This window comes from Pseudorasbora parva, chromosome 22, assembly GCF_024679245.1.
Source record: "Pseudorasbora parva isolate DD20220531a chromosome 22, ASM2467924v1, whole genome shotgun sequence".
NCBI lineage: Eukaryota > Metazoa > Chordata > Actinopteri > Cypriniformes > Gobionidae > Pseudorasbora > Pseudorasbora parva.
In genome coordinates, this window is record NC_090193.1 from 23,412,221 (window position 1) to 23,436,340 (window position 24,120).

General features: G+C 36.4%; 2 protein-coding genes across 2 annotated transcripts in view; one reads left to right on the plus strand and one right to left on the minus strand.

The window, feature by feature from the left end:
* Positions 1-8,473, minus strand: part of srgap2 (SLIT-ROBO Rho GTPase activating protein 2) — a 120,935-nt gene extending 112,462 nt beyond the window's left edge. The window contains 2 exon segments of the mRNA XM_067432156.1: positions 7,072-7,512; positions 8,382-8,473. Coding sequence (XP_067288257.1) covers positions 7,072-7,138 — 67 coding nt within the window. The 5' untranslated portion in view covers positions 7,139-7,512; positions 8,382-8,473.
* A 1,158-nt stretch (positions 8,474-9,631) lies between these two features.
* On the plus strand, positions 9,632-15,398 carry fam72a (family with sequence similarity 72 member A). Its single transcript, XM_067431831.1, has 5 exons — positions 9,632-9,770; positions 10,074-10,262; positions 10,387-10,464; positions 11,078-11,202; positions 13,199-15,398. Exons 2-5 carry the CDS (start codon positions 10,117-10,119, stop codon positions 13,291-13,293), a joined length of 444 nt encoding a protein of 147 aa, XP_067287932.1. The 5' UTR covers positions 9,632-9,770; positions 10,074-10,116; the 3' UTR covers positions 13,294-15,398.
* Positions 15,399-24,120: the final 8,722 nt, after the last annotated feature.

Consider the following 24,120-nt stretch of genomic DNA (forward strand, 5'->3'; position numbering starts at 1 on the left):
AACAGATTTGAATTATGTGCTGGAAATGTAAATATTTTATTTATGCTATGTACATTCAAGTTCACTCAACTACATCCTCACACTATCTGTTAATCGGCACAGAATACACTCACAACACAGAATTAAAGGGGTACTTCAGTGCTGTGAAGATGAATGTGTATTTAAACTGGGTCATTAATGTAGTAGAAATGTGAAATTATTTTTGAATTTGGTGCCTTCTAGACTGAGAAAAGACAGAAAACTTATTTTTGTCTCATGGAGATAAAAGACTACAATTCCCAGAATGCTTTCCCAAAGCCACCTACTTGATTACTGTGACTGAGATGGAGAAGACACTACAATTAAAAACTGAACATGTCTGTCCAATATAATGAGTGCGTCACCGCGCAATATCACAGCACTGAGCACTAACTGCAGGAGTCAGATAAATGAGCTGAATGAGCTCTTGTGAGGAGAGCTGAGGTAATCGCGACTACACTCGCGGCATACATTCACAACACGAGTTCAGTCTGGCGCGTTTCAGTTCATGCCTTTGCAAGCTTAAATTTCATAGAAATTAATTTGAGAGGTGAAAAGACTTACATTGCTCACCATAGCTCCGTTTAAATAAGTGCCTGTAGCTGGGAGCTGTGCTCTGAGTGTAATCTCCATCCCCCACGCAGGGGTTCAAAACATGCGGAAATGGCGCCCTCTGCTGGCTGTAGTCTTTAGCCTTTGGTCAAACATTCCTCCCATGATGCAAATATCGTCAATTTGCCATTCCATTGTTTTCCTATTGTTGAAATTGACCATACTCCCTCCCTTTTACATCACTTCTGCTTTGGCATTTTCAGAAGCCATAGCAGTGTATTTATATTTTAAAATGACAATCTAGTTCATACAATATTTTTATTTTAACCTGCAATATGCCCTTTAACACGTGTCGCCTTTAGATGTTTTGTTTCCCCCACCTGTATAATATCTTGAAAGTTCATATCTAGATATATCGTTCAGCCCTACCCTGAGGCATGCAAATAACTCCCAATATGAAAGCTGTCTGTGTAGTTGTAACCATCTCTTGTTGCCTCAAAAATGTTACCTCTATTTGCACTTTGAATATCGTACTTTGGTTATGGTTATTTATTGTTTGCACTTAATATCTATGATCAATTTGTGGGAAGGAGTTCAGTTAGGATGTCAAAAGAAGCTCATGTGCAGTTCTAAGATCTGAAAAGACAACATACAGGAAAAAAGCCAGGCAGATGAGTTAGTGGCAAAACCTTTACAGCGCTTGTTGTCTTTTACTGCGTATGATAATTCATACTCAGAAAGTTGAACTGAAATGGCATTGATTACAAGATGTAATGAGTTTCAAATGTCAACATTTCAAATGCACAGCAGACTATTTTTCTAGTCATGTATTTCATCATTAAAGATTTCTTAAAAATATGTAAAACACCCCTACAAAATAACAAATAAACAGCCTGATAAAACACCCAATATAACCTTTTTTTTTTTTTTTGAGAAAGTGACTTTTTTGGTAAATATTCATTGATAAAAATTCATGGACATCACTGTTTGGGTGTCGGGGCCTAAGATTCCCATCTTTGATGACTATTTTGAGTGTTTAGAATTTTTTTTCTTTTACAAAGTACTACGACTGTCCCGATGGAAATGTATAGCTGTTCAAAAAAGTAAATGTACAGACCTCAGCTGGGCAGGAAATATAGAGACCGGAACTCTCAGAACTCTTTAATTGAATTGAGGTGTAACCCTTAATCAATGAGGAGGTAACATCACTGGTTTTGAAGTAATTAAACTGACAGCTTCATTGTTAATAGAGGGAAACACTGAACAGACACAGGTAATTCACACGTTCTCTCTCTCTCTCTCTCTCTCTCTCTCATGAACTAAAATAAATGCTATAATTCACTCATTGAAAGAAATGTTAACTTGCGCACATGTATCTGATTCAAGGAAGGCAGAATGCTAGATCGAACTAACTGTAACTGATGAAAATAGACTGCATTTTTACCCTTCTGGAACTGGACATCAATGCAGCTTCAACTTGCCAATGCCAACAAAACACCATGGTATAAATGGGATAATCCATGACTAGACAATTTGATTGCACAGCAAAGTGGCAACCTCCACTTCGCATCAGGTGGTACTTTGTTTCCACGTATTAAAATTATGTATTGCACAGCTAGTCGTGGATTATCCCTTACTATATATTATACATAATATATTATAACACATTCATATATGTGTGCAAACTGATCAGCAGATGCTGGCGATCTTAAAACGTCAAATGTTAACATATATCTTTCATGACATCTCTCTCAGATCAGCTTTTCTATCTTTCAGTCTCCTCAACCAATTAGCCTGGCTGTTCAAAGCTCCAAACATCTGTGTGAAAATACTAAACCACTGCTAATGAAACCAACTGAAGGTTTTCTCATTGCATTCTTTTATGCCAGATAAACCAAGCCGCTTGTGTTGTAAAGACTCTGTTACGCTTGCTGGCAGAAACACATGTGGTTACAGAATGAGAAATGAGCAGTCAAGGAGTGAGAATACAAAGGATGCTATACAGAATATAGTATGAACCTGATCAAAAGCAATAGTCTGTTTTGGGCCTTACGTGCAGTGAAACTGGATGAACATAGTCATTACTGACATTCAGACAGGGAAATGCGTTGAGAGGAAAAATGTTACCAGGCTTTCACACCCTCCCCCAAAACACCAACATCAGCACTTCAAACAGAATTCAACAGTGACCTACATATATGCGCATCAAATCACTATTAAAATCAATTAATCTACAAAAATCGCATGCTCTCCCTCTAATTCATTTTGCACAATATGAGATCTCTTGTGCAAATGAAAAACAGCCATCTATAAAATAAAGGAACTAATGACAAATGAATGAAGAAAATGCTATCTTTAAATGTTCATTATAACAATATCCCAATAGATTCTATATCTTTATGGTTAAAAATGCATCAGGCACAGAGTGTAAAGAAGGGCAAAGCATCTTCTAGGAGTTTCCGATGCCAATTAGACCCAACAAGCATGTTGTTTCCCAGTTTCAGAAAGCCTATAGTCACTTTTCAATTACTTGACATGCTCACTCCCTTTGTCTGAGGGATTACAGCTACATTATCCAGTCCTTCTATCCAGCTGTGGTGAAAAAGCACAGCTGTACATTTCCAGCCATTCCCGAGAAATTCAAGCCCTGTTTTCCATCCCTCTCAGTTCTTTCAGGTAAGAGAAGCTTATACATTAGCCAGTCTTTGAGTTGAGTTTCAATTGTCATTCCTTTTTAAAACATCTGAATGGAGAACCAGAGGTATTGAGATTTGAGAGATGGTTGAGATGATTTTGTTTGCCTGTACCCTATGGATTGTAATAGCTTAAAGGGATAGGTCATCCAAAACTGAAAATTCTGTCACCATTTACTCACCCTCATTTTGTTTCAAACCAGTGTACGTTTCTTTCTTCTGTGGAACACAAAAGAAGATATTTTGAAGAATGTCAGTAACCAAAAAGTTGATGGGCCCCATTGACTTACACAGTATTTTTTCTAGGAATGAATGATATATAGGCCACCATTGGTATCAGACAATATGTGTTTATTTTTAATGAACAGCCCAATAAGAAAATTTGGTCGATATATATTAATGATTATATTAATGATAATACTAAAATTAGATGTTTATCTACCCCCAGTGCATCCAAAATGTAGGTGTCTGTGTTTTTTACCTCCAACCGTTACTGTGTGCCAGTCATATAATCATGTGAATGGCTAACAATTCTATGAGAGCAAAACAAACAAACAAAAAAACATGCTTAGAGAACATGCACAAAAACCCTGCTGCTCCTGACGACATAGTGATGTCTTAAGACACCAACCGATAGGTTTCTGTGAGAAACCGAACAGCATTTGTTTTTTGTTTATTTACCTCATATCACAACGAGTCTCATCAAGTTTTCCCATCCGCTATTACTTCCGTCTGATAAGGTCAAAATGGCGCAATCATAGATTTAGATCCTCATTAGTGCCTGCACGGATTGGTCAAACGAGGAATCCACATAATATATATATCTATGATCGCACCAGTTTGACCATATCAGACGAAAGAAATAGCATAGGTAAAAAAAATAACATAAATACTGTTCGGTTTCTCACAGAAACCTATCGGTTGGGGTCTTAAGACGTCAATGTATCGTCAGGAGCAGTAGGGTTTTTGTGCATGTTGTCTAAGCATGTTTTTTTGTTTGTTTTGCTCTCATAGAATTGTTACCTATTCACACCATTATATGACTAGCACACAGCAAGGGTTGGAGTTAAAAAATCTTCATATTCAACTGAAGAAACAAAGACACCTACATGTTGGATGCACTGGGGGTAAGCAGATAAACATCAAATTTTAATTTTTGGGTGAATTAACCCTTTAAAGTCGATAAATAATGGATTTTTCCTTCAGCTTAGACACTTCATATGGTTTTGAAATGCTTAAAATATGATTGAAAATATGGTTATGTGCATCATGCGAATTATAATGAGAATTTAGGACATTATAATTGCGTACTTAGGACATGGCTTTTAATGGTTGCAATCAGGCTCACAAAAATTATATAAAAATCTAGATTTATTTGGGCCGGCAGTGGCTCAGTGGTTCATGTAGGTTGTCTACAAACCAGAAGGTTGGTGGTTCAATCCCCGGTTCCACCCGACCAAGTGTCGAAGTGTCCATGAGCAAGACACCTAACCCCAGCTGCTCCCGACGAGCTGGATGGCGCCTTACATGGCTGACACCGCCGTCGGTGTATGAATGGGTGAATGTGAGGCAAAAATGTAAAGCGTGTACCATTTGAGAATATGTTGGTAATCGGCTTTCAAATACAAAGAATTATAATTTAACAGCAAAAATCTTTATACCGGTGCATCAATTTTTTTTCTCTCCAGATCTTCTTGTGTTCAGCAGAAGAAAGAAATGCATATAGATTTGGAAGAACTTAAGGGTGAGTAATATTATTCTATCATACTAGAATTTTCAGATTTGGGTGAACTATCCCTTTAAGATACAAGCAACGGCTTTGGGAATAAGGACACGATTTTGATGGAAAAACGGCATGTTTCAAATCAAGTTGATGTTAATAATCAATGATAATCCAGTTAGAACTGTACGCAGCTTTGATCTGTCTCTCTCTCTGACTTCTCCAGTTTCAGATTTTCTCCTTGTGTCTGGTTGCCTCAGCAGTCAGCACAGAAATGGATCACCAAACAATTACCGCTTCCTCTTTCTGCCGCTAATTCATGACAGATTATTTAGCCAAATCAGCAACGTTTCACTAGGCATGGCTCTGCTTTTGAAATCTAGGCCATTTTTCAGTATGTGCCCTTGCAATTCCTGAGAGAAAAAAAATATTATTGTTTCTTTCCAAATTATTATTGTTTCTTTCCAGTTCCTGTCAGCTCAAGATTATTGAGGAAAATTATCTACAAGCATTTTGTTTTCAGGCATGGCAGAGTAATAGGGATTCGCTTGCGGGGAGGCTGGAGGTTAAATTTGGCAAGGGAAAGTGATATGACACAGCATCCAGAGAGAGGAGCTGGAGGAGGAACAATAGTGCCAAATTAATATCAGGTTTATAGATTCATATTTTATAAACTGAAACACATTCTCTTCTTGCATAAGAACAGATCAAAAACTAAAACTAATCCATATGAACTGAATGGTTTAGTCCCAATTTTCTGAAGAGGCTTGATCAGTTTATATGATGACCTTATGGCTGTTCACTGGTCTTAGCTGGTTTAAATATAGTCTCCCAGTCTAATTATTGGACCAAAAGCACTCTAAACCATGCAGCCAAAAGGCCAGCACACCAGATTTTAAGATGATTTTAGCCATATTTCCATGCAAACCTTGCATTTCGACACCCTAAACCTGGAACATGTTCTGTTTAGCAATGTGTCACAGTGACCTACTTGAATAAAACTTTCAAAGACGAAACTCAGTGACTCTTATTAAAGAAGATTTTCCCCACACTCAGCAGCAACAGGCAGGGCTGGCTGCTCAATTGTTCTATTCAAAGTGCCAGTGACCGGGCAAACACACAAAAGAGCAGGCACAGGCACACATAACGGCGTGAATAACGTGATAGGGAGCTTCACTAATGAAGTGAATCATTCAATTCGTCTTTCAATTAAAAACAGCTTCGTTTTACTTCATCAGGCAGATGTTTCTATGGGAACGGAAACCCCTCGCGTGAGACAAAACACAACTGTGCGAGTGAAGAAATTTGCGAGGTGCATTGTTACTTTACGAAATAATACATTCATTCTTAAAAACAGAAGAAAAAAAACACATATCCTGCCTTCAAACTAACACTTTGAACCGTCACCACAGCGTAAACATTAACGAGGTTACAGCCATAACCGAACTGTCACCTAGCATCACACCTTTGCTTCATTCACGTTCAATGCTACCAAAACACAACCGTTTTCTGTCTGATAAAACTCAAACGTCCTTAGAAGGTGCTGCTTATTCCATGACCTACTGTAAAACACCAATTTCAGCCAACCTGTCATATATTTAAAAAAATCAATGTTGAGCAGCACCGCACCAGCTCTTATTAGAGACACGCGCAGGGCAAAAGAAAACGCCCTGCCTTGTCTATACGTACAACCTACACAAGCTAACTGAGGTTAACAATACAGAAAAACCGCACAAACGCCACATAAATAACACAATAACGCCGTTTTCAATAGTAAAAACATTGTTAAAAATGTTTGAGAGTATATTGACAATATCTCTATACACGCAGGCGACTGACTGACTGACTGACTGACTGGCACATCTATCATTCCGTTTGGACACATTGCCACATGTGGAGAAGAGCTAACATTGTTTCTCAAAAAGTCAAAAAAAGAAACAAAGCGTTTTTCTACCATAATACGACTGCGTAGCCTACTGTGCTCATACACGAAAATTGTGCTGGTGCATATAGCCTACTGTAACCCATCAAATACAAAACACGATAATAGCCGTGTAAGACTGCACATAAGCGACACATTTCACTTACCTTTAACTTGCGTTTCATATTCGGCTATAATTTCCTTGTCCTTTCGGAATTTAGCCGGAGACGTCATATTGATCTAAACGGAGTCCTGTCACAGCGAGTAACACCGCAGAACAAAAGCCTCTTCGACCGCACTTCGTCTACAGATATCCAGTGAATATGTAGGAATGGAAAGCAGTGGATGGGTATTGTCTCCTGTCGATGATCAATCACGCCGCATTATTAGTTGAAGCTGCCGTTTGCTTCCTAGGTGGAATGTGTCCGTGAACGCGCACGCGAGGAATGAAGCAAAAACAGAAGAGTTTCATCCCACCGTTCACTCGCACTGGATCCGAGCGACTAGAAGCAGTGCCTCCAAAAGTTTCAGCCTTCCTCCAGCGAGCAGACGTGTGAGTGAGTCTTCAGTGCAGGATGAAGGCATGGATTACACTTCCCAGCATCACACTGCGCACACAGGGCAAAGAAAAGTTCCCTGGATCAGATTTCTAAAGACTAGTTCCTTCCAGTAAACTTCCTCAAAATATTTTCGTTTTGATTCATTTATTTTAAAACATTCCCTTTTTACAAACCAGCAATTATGAAAAATGTAAGCTGACGCACTTTAAATAGCAAAATATGACTTTGAAATAAAACATTATTCTGAAATAGCTATGCAGATGTTTATTTACATGATAAAAATTTACATGATTTACATGATAAAAAAAACACGAACAATAGTCTTTAATAATATTTAGGCTTGTCTTTGTCATTTGTTTAAGAAGTAGGCCTACATTTAACTGTCAGCAAAATCATTTCCTAGCATTTCTTTGTCATATTTAATCAGTAACATTCCCCAAAGACAAATGTGCAAAGATATTTCACACAATATGGATTCAATTAAAAGCACATGCTTTTCACCCAGTGCCATCGGTGTGGAGAATCATTCTGACATGCAAATGAAAATGCAAATGACCAATCCTGACAACATAACTGATGTCATAGGATAGGAAACCCTAAAACAAAATTAAGAGTATACTGGACGTTTTAAAAGATGAGGTTAAAGAGTACTTTAACATGCTCAGATCACGTTTAAAAAGATGCTCGAGGCTCATAGAGGACTTTAAATTATCAGTCCTAAAATGAAAGAGGCCATGTGCAACAAGAGGGAGTTAGTCGAGTAACGTGATGTGAAAAGCAGAGAGGCCCCTGGTTACTCTCTGAATAGTTCTGGGCTTTCTGGGGAGACCCCTGCATTTCCTCCGGAGAATTGCGGAGGTTTCTCGTGCCTGATGCGCCCGTATCATACTGCTGAATGGATTAGATAAACCACTTACCTTAAAAGGCGATTTCCATGTCTAAATTCGAGTTTCATTTACCAGATTTCTCCCTCAAGACTATGCTACTCTCTGAATTTTCCCAAACTCAAACCCCGCCTCTTTTCATGGAAGCGAAAGAACAACCCCCCTCTATTGTCATTGGTTACAACACACGAACACGACATGAACCCAGAAGTTGCCAAAAGACACATTTCTGAGGCATTGAAGTTGGTTTCTCTCATATCAATTTTATAAAGTTTAATGAATGAAATCATTTAAAACATTCAATAAAAATATTTTAAAAGCCTCATTTTTTATGTCGGTTTATTTTATTTATGTTAATTTAACCTATCTCGTCCTTATGTTCGTAATAAATAAAATTAAAAATATCAGAAATTATTTCTGTAGATTCCATTTTTTGTGGCGTCTGAGTCGTGAACAAATCCTTCTTGTGAATCGGATCTTTTCAATGAATCAGCTGAATCGATTCACAAACTGGTCTGAACGATTCTTTGTTCACAAAGTGAACTGAACGATTCACCTATTAACGAGTTGGTCAAGCAACCTACGCGAACTAATTATGAAAAGTAAAGGGAAACTAACGTGGAATTTATGGTTCGCTTAAAAGAGGCATAAAAACGTCTTTCCATGCACTTAGTATCATCACTTCAAGCTCAATGGAAGTTTCTTACCTCGTCGTTTCGCTGTACTAGCGAGGAAACGATGCAGCATCAATTTGACTCACTGACTGAATGAAATGAATCTCTTGCGAATCACAATTTCTTGCCGAGTTGTTTCTAAATGCATTGAAACATGCAACAGCTTTTCAGTCTATATATATATATATATATATATATATTTTTTTTTTTTTTTTATGTAAATGCAAATATATTTATGTTGTAAATAACTTTATGTCGAACTGAATCATTGCTGCAACAAACCGAACTACAACACGTGACATCTCCCAATAAGCATCCTGAATCTAAATAAATCTATTAAATGTTATGAATTTATTGGGGCAGGAGATCTACCACAGATACCACGTGATGATAAAAGAATCACCGAGTCGTTTTTGAACATTTATTTGAAACAACTCGCTCGAAAGGAGGGAAATGAGTCGGACTTCCCCTCACTAGTAGTTTTGTGGTTTGCGGAAAGGTACTGCAACCAATCACATACAGAATTTGAGCTCACCAATCATGTGTTAGATATGGTAATTCTGAACCAATCAGGGTTAGAAATCAGGCTGTTTGAAAATGTTTCAGGAAGTGAATATCCGCTTTGACGCGGACGTAAACAAACGTAGCTTAGCAATCTATCCACTCACTGTTGTAACGACAGATTGTACAGTAGTACAATGTATTTCTCTGCCGCCTAGATCTAGAACGATCTGATATCCAATAACAGGTAAGATTCTATGGCATGCTTGGGGGTGAAACTAGTTCATATTTGAGTTATTAGCAAGCTAGCTCTCTAACAACAAGAAATGTGCAGCTTTTCTGTATTCTAACAGAAGCAATAAATGACCAGGAATTACTGTGATTTATATCCATAATGTTCATTTGAAGGGCCTTTTCCGTTTGTTGTGTTCAAAAGTCTCTAAAGTAAAACAGGCTAAAGCTAGCTGGCTAGACAGGTGCAGACTGTTATAACCTCTACTGTAGCCTTCAGTTTAGATGCTGACTCTCTGTTATGATTTTAAATCAACAGGACCCGCGTTTGGTCAGGAGCTTTACTTGAGAAGAACTCCACAATGTCTACTTCAAATTTTAAGAATAAGTGTGTGACACAAGTCAACTGTATATACTGTGACAGTCTGCTGTGTATGAGGGGGATGAAAGCAGTACTTCTGGCTGATACGGAAATAGAGTTGTTCTCAACCGACATACCCCCAAATAGGTGAGGCTTCCCCGATCAGACATCACATAAACCCGCCAGTACATATACAAACATGATTATTATATCCAGTTTGTTTAATGCTTTTTATAAACATTAACAAGCCTGTGTTGTTGTCCCCATTTAGGACAGTTGATTTTGTGGCAAGCTGCTATTCCACTGAAAGCTGCAAATGCAAATTAAGAGACATTGCTTGCTTGAAATGGTAAAAAGGTCTTTAACTACTATCACTGTTTTTACTCATAAAGTGTCTGTATTGTTGAGCATACTTAGTGTTTGGAATCATAAAGCTTATTTAAAACAATTATGGTTATACAAATGATCACACGTTTGGGGTCAGTGAGATTTTTATTTTTAATTCCTTTATTCAGCAAGGATGTATTAAATGAATTAAAAAGTTTAAAAAAAATTGTGAGCAACAAATCACCATATTAGAATGATTTCTGAAGGATCATGTGACTAAAGACTGGAGTAGTGACTGCTGAAATGTAGGCATTTAAAAATACTAAATAGAAAATTATATTCATAATATAACTTGTTTTACTGTATTGTATGATTAAATAAATGCAGCCTTGGTAAGACTTCTTTCAAGCATATTAAAAATATTACCAACCTAACATAAGAATATTGGCCTTATATTTACACTGCATCATATTTAGATTCATAAGTTGGCTTCAAATATGTTGTTTTGCCCTTTTGGCTTTAATATTCAATCCTTTGTTTGCACAAAGCCTTTTGCTGTTCTGTGTAATTGTGTCTGACAAAGCATTTGAATCCGGTGTTTTTGTCTGTCTCTCTGGCTCTTTCTGCGCATTCAGTGGGAATGTTGTGGGATATCACGTGGTGGCCCCATGCAAGCCCTGCTTGCTCTCCTGCAACAATGGTCACTTCTGGATGTTCAACAGTGAGGCTGTGTCCACCATCAATAGACTGGATGCAACAGGTTTGGGACATCTTGTGCAAAAACACTGTCAATGCCTTTTGCTTATGGTCAGACAGCTTTTGCATACCATTGTTTCATAGATTATCTGCTCCTATCCATCAAAGATCCTATGTAAATGCAAAAGGTTTGTAACCGACTTTGACAAAACTTCAAACATTTAAAAGTAGGGTTGGCGATTTTTAGAGAGGCTAGCTTTGAAAGCAAGAGATCCCAGCCTCCCTTCAGAGTGTCTCCAAAGCCACGCCTACTTCAAAACACACAATCATGTACAGCAGGAAGCTAACAAAAGCATCATGAGATACAGTGTTAAACTAGCTCATGTGGTGAACATATGATGAACATAAACAACTTAAAGAGCACTGACCTGTTGCACCTAGCTACTGCAGATTCAATTCACCGCTGATAGTGTTGCAATTGAAATGGATAAATTCGAATCGCAAATCGCTCTGCGTGTAATGTCACAGGTTTCCATCTTTTCCCAATTACAATAATTACGGCTTGAATGCAGCATAAGCTCTTTTTTTTTGGTTCAGGAGGAAAGGTGGTTGCTCTTTCTGTTGCAGTGCTCAGTGACTGACATCCAATTATCCATCCATCCATCCATCCATCCATCCATCCATCCTCATAACAAAAATGTTTCTGAAACAAATCGCCTACCCTGCCTTTAAAAGTACTTGAAGAATATGCGTCTATGTTCTTGCTTCTCACTTGTCTTGTTGCTCATGATTTTGCATGAATTGACTCACACTAGCTAAGGTTTATATATGGAGGTGAAGCATGTTGTAAAACAGACAGAACTGTGTAAATGGTTGTAAAATGATCTCTAAAACAATGTGTTAATGGCATATCTTCTGATACAAAACCTTGAAAGCTTTTTTAATTTGGGTTGCCACAAAAGTGTGTTTTAAAAGGTAGAAAGGCTCAAATGAATTTCAGTAATAAAGCCTTCCTCAGAGTGGGTCAGCCTGGCACCCTTTGAGGAAATGTTTATTGCAAAAATAGTGTCCAGGCTAGTCTTTTAGTTTGTTTGTTTCAGAAGACATGCCTTGTACTAGGCTATAACATTACCATAACTGATTGAAAAAAACACTTCTATTTTTCAACAAAATATGCTACCAACTGAACTTTAAATTATTGTGCTGTAAGTTTTGAAGCGAGTGTGAGCCGCTTCATTTTCATTAATATAAGTATCTTCCTTTTAATAATATTAGTTGTATTACAACAATTATTATTTTTTAAAATAAATTATTAATGTTGTTTTTAGTCCTCTATCTGTCTGGTATTATAATATCTTGTTACCTCTAATTAAGTTTTACATTAAAAACCAGCATGTTGTGGCAATTATGTGTTTGTTTGTTTAGTTTTTTTATTGACATGGCAAATTGTAGCAAAAATGGCAGTGCTGTAACAACAGTTGTTAGCCGAACACATTAATAAATAACAATTAACAGTGAACATGATATAGATGTAAATGTCCATGTGCTTATATGGAATCTTTACATCCTCCAAAATGGATATTAATGTTTTCTGATTGGCAGTTTCTCTGCAAATGATGAGGTTATGGTACATGACAGCATCTGAAATACACAGTTAAGTTTTAAGAGTAACAGTGTGTCTTCCATTTGACTATCTAAAAACAATGCATTTTTTCAAGTTAAAATGTATAGACATTTTAAGAATGTGTTGACAGTCTGTGTAGATGTGAAGCTGAGCTCAAAACAGCAAACAGTTGATTTTTGACTGTTACAAATGAGAAAAACAAAAAGATGGGAATAAGAACCCTCAAATCTAACGCAAAACCATTTTATTATAAAAAGGGTTCTTCAGGATGATGTGGTTCTAAATAGAAGTTACTACTTGTAAAGAAACTATTAGGAACCATCTTGTTTTGTGTTTACAGACCCCACATATTTGAGCAGTGTAAAAAGAACACATTTTGGACATAATGTTTATAAATGCTCCAACTCTAAATAATACAAGTCTGTGTCTTTTACAGGGCAGAACCTTCTGCTGTGGGGAGATCTTCCAGAACTGGAGGACAGCGATGATGAGAGCCTGGACAGTTTCTCAGAAGAAGAGTACCTCAGATAGAAACGCTCACGGCCAAAGGAAGTAGACTCTAACGGTAGCGAACTAGTTTGCTTTCACTCGCACGGATCTCCGTTTAAAGCACATTGTCTTGTTTTTAGCTGACTGGGAAAAGATAAAAAAGGGTCTTTATCATAGCTTGATTCATATGCATTCTTTTGCTATATTCTTTCAGCATCTTCTCAGATTAGTACGAAGTATTTCAGAGTGCCACTACCAAAGAAACATGTTTGTGTTTTCTTTGCTTTACGGTTGCAGTTGAACAAAACATGATGACTGGACTTTAAGATTTATGATGTTATCCTCATATGTCTTTATAAAGCATTCACAATTTTTTCAGACGGTTCAAAAAGATTAGCAGTGTTAATCGATGGGTTATTACAGGTTGTTTGCGGTGGTACTAATGCAGATTGTTGGGAAGCAACCAAATGCTATCCAGGTATTGTCTGGCTATCACCAGACCAAGGTCAATTTAAGATTGAACATTGGTCCGGGGAGTCTGCTCTGTATTTTCTACTGCACAAGCAAGCATGTGATCAACGGGCATAATTCAAATGACTTTGTGCGCAACTGGATAGTCCTTCAACCAATCAGACCACAAAAGGTGTGATAAATGAGCATAATTCGAATTGTATGCAACTGGATAGTCCTTCAACCAATCAGACCACAAAGAGGCATGATCAATGGGCAACGACCCATCGCTTCTCTGTCTGCCATCGTGTTAAACCCGCCCGCCAATAACGCACCAGGTGGATAAGCCAGTCTGTGATTGGTTCCCGCAAAAATGTAACAGAAGCAGTAGAAATGAATATATAGGTTTCCAGACTGAGTTGCAGGGCGAAACCAAATCGCCGGCAGATCAGGCTGGGTTTACCCAGTCTAATCCAGTAGACATATCTTTCCAAAAATGGATTAATGGATGAAGAGAGAGATAGATGGATAAATAGTGCACTGGTTTCTAGGTGTACTGGTCACTAGTCTAAGTGGTATTAAAGAAAGAAAATTACTGACATTTACCATGTTTTAATGGTTTACCAGTATATTTCTCCATTTCCATTGAATTTCACATAGTCACCTCAAGATGGATATCAAATGGCATAATTGGTACATTTATTCGAACCAAGGTTCATCCATGCATAAGACTGTCTTTCATTTAATTATTTTCTTTATAGATTTTGTTATTTACTCCGCTTTGACATTTGAAGTGGCACAAAATGACTTGGCAGCTTTAACTAGAGACGATAGGTCTCAGCTCAGTGACATTTGGCATTTCAACAATTTGAAACATTTTTATGATATACTGTGGTACTCCGCTTGGCACACTCTTTACAGTTAATGCCGTTTCATGATTTGTTTTATTAGTTTAAAATCTGTTCATTCTGTATGTTTCACTGTTTGTCACCAGGTCAATCATGAGAAGAAACGACAGGGGGAAAAAGCGCTTAATTACTGTAGACAAAATTCTGTATGACACTGTGTGACATACTGGGCGAATCATTTTTAACCTTCCTGTTTCTTTTCGCTGTGGAGATAACAATATTTGCATCCTCTTTCATTCGTTTTAATTTACAAAAACATGTAGTCATTCAGTAGCAGTTTTTCCACAATCCTGTTTACCATTTCACTGTGTGATGTTACAGATTTTGCAGTCCAATATGAAGGCTGTTATGCCCAATGTAAATGTCTTATGTCTTGTTGTATTGAAGGTTGCATTTTCAGAAAAAACAAACAAAACAAAAAAAAACAGCAAAAAGAATAAACAACCACTATCGTGATAGCTTTCAGGTGTAGCATTTTTAGGGGTTGGCTCTTTTATGCCTTGAAGCGATCTTTAGTATGCATTTATGACCAAAATGAAACGATGAAAAAATATGTTTTGCATTTTAACTTATTAACAGAGGATTTATTTGATTTAAGTTATCAATGTTTTGAATGTATTTATTAACAGACATGATACTGTATTTATACTGACATGATTTAATTTGCACCGTGTGAGGATGAAAAAAAAATGTTTGTATACTTTTGATCTGCATTGACAATATGTTGTTGGTTTAAACTTTGGGCTGTTTTGTATGCTGAATGTCTTGATATTAAACTTTTAATGTGGATATATCTGTGTATACAGTTCATTGATTCATCAGAGTTCAGTACTGTCATTCATTGCACATCAGATGCAAAACACACTGTTCAGAAGTATGGGGATGATATGTATTTTTTATTAATGTTTTTGAGGGGGAAAAGTATCTTCTGCTCACTAAGGCTGATTATTTAAATGTAAATACAGGAATACTGTAATATAATATTGTGAAATATGGTTACAATTGAAATTGCCCTATGTTAAAAAGGATATTACACACACTCGCATACAAATTGAATTACTTAAGTCTTAAGTGTTATATGATCCTTCAGACATCATTTTAATATGGTGATCTGATTTGGTGTTCAAAACAGTTGTGCTGTTTTTATATATATTTGTAGAAATCATGGTACTTGTTTTATTCTGTGATGAAAAGAAAGTTTAAAAGGACACCAATTATTTGAAATATTTTGTAACACTAATGGTCTTTGTCACTTCAGATCAATTTAATGCATTGTTGCTGAAAAATATTTTTGTCCATGGATATTGAATTAAATTTCTATAATATTAAAATGATCCAATAAATGTATTTAAAATGTCTTCAGAACTATATAATAAATAAAACTTCCCCTGACAAATATGTTTATCTCAATATGTTATGAAAAAGATTAAATAGGCAATGTCCATTATAACAATTAAACATAAAATATTATACCTTTATTTTAACTATTCAATTCTTTTTGGAGTATAATAATGTACACAGAGAAGACTTCAGACAATAAGATCAGGCTGTCCCAACCAACTGGGCAACCAGACAAGAAAAGCAATTTTCAGAGAAGTTCAAAAACATCAGACAGTGCTGACACAGATGCAGAGCTATTTTGCTGAAATGGCATATCTGAAGCTATCAATATTTTGACAGATTCACCCTTTGAGAAAGTGGCTGTATAGAAGGAGGAAAAACAGTAAATTACACCCATAATTCACTAGAATCCACGAAAAGCTGCAAATTACATCTGAACATACAGAGGACACCTTTATCATGGTCTTTGCTTTCTTTTAGCGGAAAGAACTGGGAAAGTTTATATATATATATATATATATATATATATATATATATATATATATATATATATATATATATATATATATATATATATATATTTTTTTTTTTTATATATATATATATATTTTTTTTTTTTTTTTTGCCCTGAAGGGTAGTCTACAGATTGGACCAAAAATTGCTGAGGAAAATATTTCATTAAACCACAGATGTGAATAAAGGACACATATTGCATTTTGACACAAGCAGCAACTATGAAAAAATGTATTTAAAAAAATTCAGTACCGTATACAAGGCTGGAAAGACCCATTTTAAATCCAAATAAAAACCTGTATGACCTAAACATTGTAGTTTATTGACATAATTTTAGGCTAATTTATTGACATTTGAAGGTTTAAAAATAAAGATCTTTTTTTCTGATATTAGAGTAACAAATACAGAAGGACAATATAAAGAATTCAGTTGTTCTGTGTGTAACCGTATTTTGATTACTGAAAACCAATGACACTTGGCCCGGCAATGAGATACTCAAGTGATACTTGAAATTTACTCAAAGAGAATGCCCCCTCATATGGATAGAAAACTGTTAAATTAGGGCCAGGACAGGACTTGAAAACAGGACATGTCCTAGGAAAACAGATGTGACTCTGTTACAACTAACTCAGAGTGATGTGGCCATGGACAACTAGCTCATCTTACAGATAACAGCTAAAACACCAGCACTAACAACTTGCATTCAAAAATATCTACACAGACACACAATAAACATCATTTAAATTTGATGAGTTTAACTACAAAACCAAAATTCCGCTAAGAAAAATAAACAAAGTAAATTGTTTTTTCTTTTAGTCCAACATCTGCTATATGTCTGCCACAGAGCTCTATTTTATCACATGTGGAATAAGGACTTAACTGAGCATGTGCAAAAGGAATTCGATGATTTGTAAGTCTAATTGGACAGATTGGAGTTGTTACAACTGACCTGTTACAAACCATTCCCGGTCTCCCTACATTCAACATGATGATCCCATAATGGTGATCTCAAATTCTTAAAGAGTTAGTTATCCCAAAAATAGAAATTCTGTCATTAATTACTCACCCTCATGCCGTTCCAGACCAGTAAGAACTCTGTTTATCTTCGGAACACAAAATGAAGATATTTGTGTTGAAATCCGATGGCTCAGAAAGGCCCCCATTGGCCACAGTGTCATTTTCTCTCACAAGAACCATAATGCACTAAAGACGTTGTTACAAAACCCATCTCATTACAGGTTCTAGTTCTACAATAATTTTATGAAGCTATGAGACTTTTTCTGTGCAAAAACAAAAACAAACAACAACAACAAAAAATATAACGATGGCCTGTTTCCAGTAACACTGCTTCCTGAAGCCTTAAGCCTAATGAATCAGCATATCGAATCATGATTCGGATGTGTCAATCAGGTCAATCAGGCAAACTGCTGAAATCACGTGACTTTGGTGAGCCAAACCGCTGGTTCAAAGCTTTACTAAGTGGTGTTTTGAATTAGGACTCGCTATAAGTCGTTATTTAGTTTTTTTATGCACAAAAACTATTCTCGTCGCTTCATAAAATTATTGTAGAACCACTGTAGTGAGTCGGCTTTGTAACGATGTCTTTAGTGCCTTTATGGGTCTTGAAAGAGGAAATGACATTGTGGCCAATGCCCTTTCTGAGCCATCGCATTTCAACAAAAATATCTTAATTTGTGTTCTGAAGATGAACAGAGGTCTTACAGCTGTCGAACGACATGAGAGTAAGTAATTAATGACAGAATTTAAATTTTTGGGTGAACTAACCCTTTAAAACTAGATAATTTTCAAAATCTTCAAAATCAATATTTTGATAGCAGATCCGTAACAATGACATTAATATTTGATTGCGTTCAGTACTTAAGTAAACCGTTGAGCCATTTCAAGTTTTGCTGATGATCCTACCTATTCTTTTTATTTCGGCCTGCAGTAATGAGTCAAACGTCACTTCATCATTGTGTATCAGACATTGCCACCTTGTGGAATGAAGGTGAACTGCACTCATTTTGTAATCAAATATTCAATTATTTTTGTGCAGGAAAAAATATTTTCACCTCCTGTATAAAAAATAAAAAAAAATGAATGGAAAAAAATGCTTTTTATTTTGTTTATAATGAACTGACAGAGGAATTCTAAGAAAGTTGATGTCTAAGTTTATAAAATAGAGTATTTAATGATGTCCAGGGTCACTAAAGACCCATGGTATGCATTTAAGGGTTAAATGTTGACATATTTGATTTTTCTCCCAGCATTTGAGCAAATATGATTTCCCATAAAAGGAAAATGTGGAAACGTCTAAATGATTCAAACGCTGTTTTAGCAACCCACAACCACAGCCCTTTTCCACTTGAGAATAAATTCATTTTTCTCTGGAAAAATGCTGACTTACTTTGTCTGTGATGAATTGTAATAAATGTTCAGACACATCTGAGCTTAAAAAAACAGTTTTCGGTATTTGAAGCCCATCTATCAAATAAGCCTTTGTCTTTATGAACACACACCTCCACACCACAGTAATTCATCTGTCAAAATGCTTGTCCCTAGTGTGTGACACAATGATACATTACAAAAATGTTTAGACCTGCCGCTTTCTTCTACCTGTTAAAGATTAAAACCACATGCTTCAAACACAAGACTGACTTTTACTGTGAATGAAACATTTCAGTACTACAATAATGAGTCTGAGCTGTTTGGGGGGTTAAGTATTAACCAGATTACTACTTTCAAGTAAAGTAAAGGATTACTTTTAAAATGACAACAAAATACCCAAGTTACTTTTTTTAAATAAGTAACATACTTTTTCCACATTTATTGACTGACACCTTTCCTGCCCCCATGTTGAGAGAAGGTGCACAGGCTTTAATCATTGCATGCATTTACTCACCTCACTTGCATTTTCGGTATTTCCTAAAGGGATATTTCATTCAAAAAAGAAAATTTGATGTTTAACTGCATTTTAATTTGTGGGTGAACTATCCTTTTAACATATAGCCTATAATAATACAGCAAAATGCTAACTCAGATTATTATGCAAACCTGTAATAATTAAATGTTAGCACAAATAAATGTATTAACCACTGTCTTTCCTGACCTTTTATGATCTGATAATAAAACAATACTAATAAGCAAAAATGGCAGTTTAAAAAAATAATATTTTAATTGCTGAGTGCATGATTGCATAGTGTGAAATTTAATTATTTTAAATTAAGAATGTTTTTTCATGGTTATACAAAAATCTGGAAAACATTTAAAGAATATTCATTCTTTGAAAAATACACCAATAAAGTATGATTTACGTTTTCATGCAAATATTTTGAAAATGTTTATCAAATCTGGAATTGGAAGAACATTGTATTAACTTTACTATAAGAAGTACAATCGATGTTTAAGTCAATTCAGCTTAAATTGCATTAAACTGACTTAAAATGTGTTGAATCTTGTATAACTTATACAAAATTCAATATATTGATGAGTTAAAGAAAGTATTGTAAAAACACATGTTGTCATAATATATATATATGCAGGGCCGTGCACAGATATTTTGAGGGGCAGTGGCCCAAACCAAAAAAAAGGGGCACTATAAGGGGACTGAGTATCATCTTAATATAGAAAATGAATAACAAGCCTTTTACAATCATACTGTAAATACAATTGTTAGACTTTAGTGCTAATTAAATTTCTGTTGTTCTAATTATTCTTACAAAAAGTTGATTCTGGGCTAATTTGATATCTTTTCTATTTACATTTTTTATTGGAGATTTAAGTAGCAAATGAGAATCACTAAAATTGAATATATTTTGAGACAAAGGTCTTGTTTATGATTTATGTAAATCATACGCAACAGATTTTTAATAACAGAATATATAAAAGTATGGTATTTGGGGTAAAAGGCATATTTAACATGATAATAAACAGCTGGCTGACTGACTTCCATTTGTTGACATGACATGGTTAAGATTCAGCTGGTAAATATCATAATTTGGGTGTCCATCTTAGAGGCAACATCATATTTATAATAAAATATATGATAATAATCATATAATACACATATATTTAGTTGTTACAGAAAGAAACTTTATAAAATTATTATAGAATCTCATTCATTCAATGTTTTCAGATTATTTACTTAGGCTAAACATTTGTTTCTGTATTTTAAAATATATTTAAAATATATTTAATATTTACTGAACAATAATTAAATATTTTATTAATCAAAATAAACAGAAAATACTGCAAACGTTGCTTTTTTGCACAACTATGGACTTTTTTGAAAAATGAGCACATTTTTCTTAGGGTGTGCTTTAGCCCCATTGTAGGCTACCCTGATACAACTCATGTATATTTATAATAGCCTGTATTACCTTTTTTAAAATTGTGTATACGATTAATATGGTCTAAATAAAATATCATAAATATGAAGTATGTTAGGCTATAGATACTAGTAGCCTATTAACTCGTAAAATTGATTATAATCGGAAATCTATTTTACAGGAGTGGCACGCTGGAGCTTTGAATCCATGTTTGCACTGTTGAAACAATTCAACGTTGTGGATTGTAGTTGGTAATTTCTGTTAATGCGACGACATTCTGGAACAGCCGTCTCCACAGAGAGCAGACAGCCGCAGACTTTGAGCGATGCTGTGCGGAGCGAGCAGGAAAACACGGAAAGGGTTAGCGGAACTAGTGGATTTTTAGCGGAACCGAACGCTTTTATGGAAATCCTCTGAGGGTGAGGGAGGGAAGGGGGCAAGAGGGGCACCTTAGCCGATGAGGGCAAAGGGGCAGTGGCTCTAGCCACCGGGCCACCCCCCTGTGCACGGCCCTGTATATATATTAAGAGAGGGTAAGACACAGAAAGAAATTTCTGAACAAATAGGCTGTTCCCAGAGTGCTGTATCAAGGCACCTCAGTGGGAAGGAAAATGTGTGGCAAAAAAACGCTGCACAACGAGAAGAGGTGTTCCGGACCCTGAGGAAGATTGTGGAGACCGACTCCAGACCTTGGGGGACCTGCGGAAGCAGTGGACTGAGTCTGGAGTAGAAACATCCAGAGCCACCGTGCACAGGCGTGTGCAGGAAATGGGCTACATGTGCTGCATTACCCAGGTCAAGCCACTTTGGGTTACAGAGAAGCAGCACTGGACTGTTGCTCAGTGGTCCAAAGTACTTTTTTCGGATGAAAGCAAATTTGACATGTCATTCGGAAATCAAGGTGCCAGAGTCTGGAGGAAGACTGGGGAGAAGGAAATGCCCAAATGCCTGAAGTCCAGTGTCAAGTACCCACAGTCAGTGATGGTCTGGGGTGCCATGTCAGCTGCTGGTGTTGGTCCACTGTGTTTTATCAAGGGCAGGGTCAGTGCAACTAGCTATCAGGAGATTTTAGAGCACTTCATGCTTCCATCTGCTGAAAAGCTTTATGGCTTAAAATGAGGATTTTGTTTTTCATCATGAGCTGGCACCTACTCACAGTGCCAAAACCACTGGGAAATGGTTTACTGACCATGGTATTACTGTGCTCAATTGGCCTGCCAACTCTCCTGACCTGAACCCCATAGAGAATCTGTGGGATATTGTGAAGAGAAAGTTGAGAGACACAAGACCCAACACTCTGGATGAGCTTAAGGCCGCTATCGAAGCATCCTGGGCCTCCATAACACCTCAGCAGTGCCACAGGCTGATCGCCTCCATGCCACGCCGCATTGAAGCAGTCATTTCTGCAAAAGGATTCCCGACCAAGTATTGAGTGCATAACTGAACATAATTATTTGAAGGTTGACTTTTTTGTATTAAAAACACTTTTCTTTTATTGGTCGGATGAAATATGCAAATTTTTTGAGAATTTTGCTGTATGCCAAAATCATCAGTATTAAAACATAAAAAGACCTGACATACTTCAGTTGGTGTGCAATGAATCTAAAATATATAAAAGTTTAATTTTTATCATTACATTATGGAAAATAATGAACTTTATCACAATATGCAAATTATTTGAGAAGGACCTGTATATGACAACCTTTCCATTGACTAATACTAGACTAAAATTCACAGGCTTTTGCAAAATTCACATTGAAGATGAGATCTACAATTGCGCAATGACAATGAGGACTGCCAAAGTAGACAGCTCAAGGTATACCCGATCAAACTTACAAAAAAAACAACAAAAAAAACATTGGCCTATATCCCATGTATATTTGTTTAACCGTGCAAGTAGAAATTCAGCAATCATGCAGGTATAGACCCGTCGTCTGAACATGTTGGCTACCATCAGAATACCTGCTAAATAACTGTATAGTGTGTGAAAGTATGAGGGTTGGTCTGCAGTCACTGACAGGGGCTGCCATTGTCACTCACTGACAGGACCTGTCAATCTTTAAGAATTTCTTAGAATGAGGGACCTAAAAAGGTCCGTCAGTGTTTGTGAGAAATTGCTGATTTTGAATGGAGTGTTGTCCATGGGGAGATCATGAATGCCAGTAAAAGGTCAAGACTAATTAAATGTGTCTTTTGCCGCAGATAACAGTGCGTAGAACTATCCAACAGAGACCTAGGTGTGACTAAAGCATTAAATTAGATTACTCAAAAGGCAATGAAATACTTTATGCATCTTCGAGAAAAAGCATTTTTTCTTGCAAAAAAAAGCAGTTTCTGTTTCTCACTTTCTGTTAAACTTGTTACGTGTGACCATTTCTTCCCTTTAAATGATTATTTCACTTTAAAATGAAAATGACTGCATGATTTACTCACACACAAGCCATCCTGTGTATATGACTTTCTTGTGTCTAAAGAACCATAGTCAGAGTTACATAAAAAAAATAGCCTGATGTTTACAAGCTTCATAATGGCAGTGAATGGGGCTCACAAGTTTAAAGCTCAAAAGTGCATCCATTCATCACTAACATACACATGACTCCAGGGGGTTAATAAAGGCCTTCTGAAGTGAAGCGATGGGATTTTGTAAGAATAACATCCATATTTAAAGGTTCAGAGTGTGTAGTATTTATGAGGATCCATTGACAGAAATGCAATATAATATACATAACTGTTTTCAGTGGAGTATTAAGAACTTAATGTACCATTATTTTAGAATAAGCCATTTCTTTCTACATACACTATGAGTCCCCTTACAGTGAAATCGCCATTTTGCACTGTCGTGTTTTTACAGTATAAATCAGGGATAGGGAATGTTGATCCGGGAGAGCCACTGCCCTGCAATTTAAATATGGAAGGTGGTCTGGTGGAAGCTAGATATTTTACTAGCATCGCTTTGCTTCAGAAGGCCTTGCCCTTTATTAACCCCCTGGAGCCGTGAGGATTATGTTTATGATGCTCTTTTTTGAGCTTCAAACTCGTGAGGCCCATTCACTGCCATTATAAAGCTGGGGAAGTTTCAGGATATTTATTAACTTGATGAAATCAAAATGGACTTATCTTGTTTTTTTTTACATTGGAGTATTTATTACATTGCATATGTATTTTGCATTATAAATAATTTATCTTGGCACATAATTTACCCCCCCCCCCCCCCTTCTGCCTCCTCTTGTAGCAACATCTCTTCTCTGATTACGTGTTTTTCCTAGGACAACCTGTCACTCGCCGCAATAGCAAACCACAACCCTCCAATCAATTCCCGATGGACAAAA

What these genes read in the sequence shown, in the direction of transcription:
- fam72a (XM_067431831.1), top strand. Translation starts at nt 10,117, where the DNA reads ATGTCTACTTCAAATTTTAAGAATAAGTGTGTGACACAAGTCAACTGT. An exon ending in ACCGACATACCCCCAAATAG is followed by an intron (nt 10,263 to 10,386) that starts GTGAGGCTTCCC and finishes GTCCCCATTTAG; the next exon opens with GACAGTTGATTTTGTGGCAA. An exon ending in CAATAGACTGGATGCAACAG is followed by an intron (nt 11,203 to 13,198) that starts GTTTGGGACATC and finishes TGTCTTTTACAG; the next exon opens with GGCAGAACCTTCTGCTGTGG.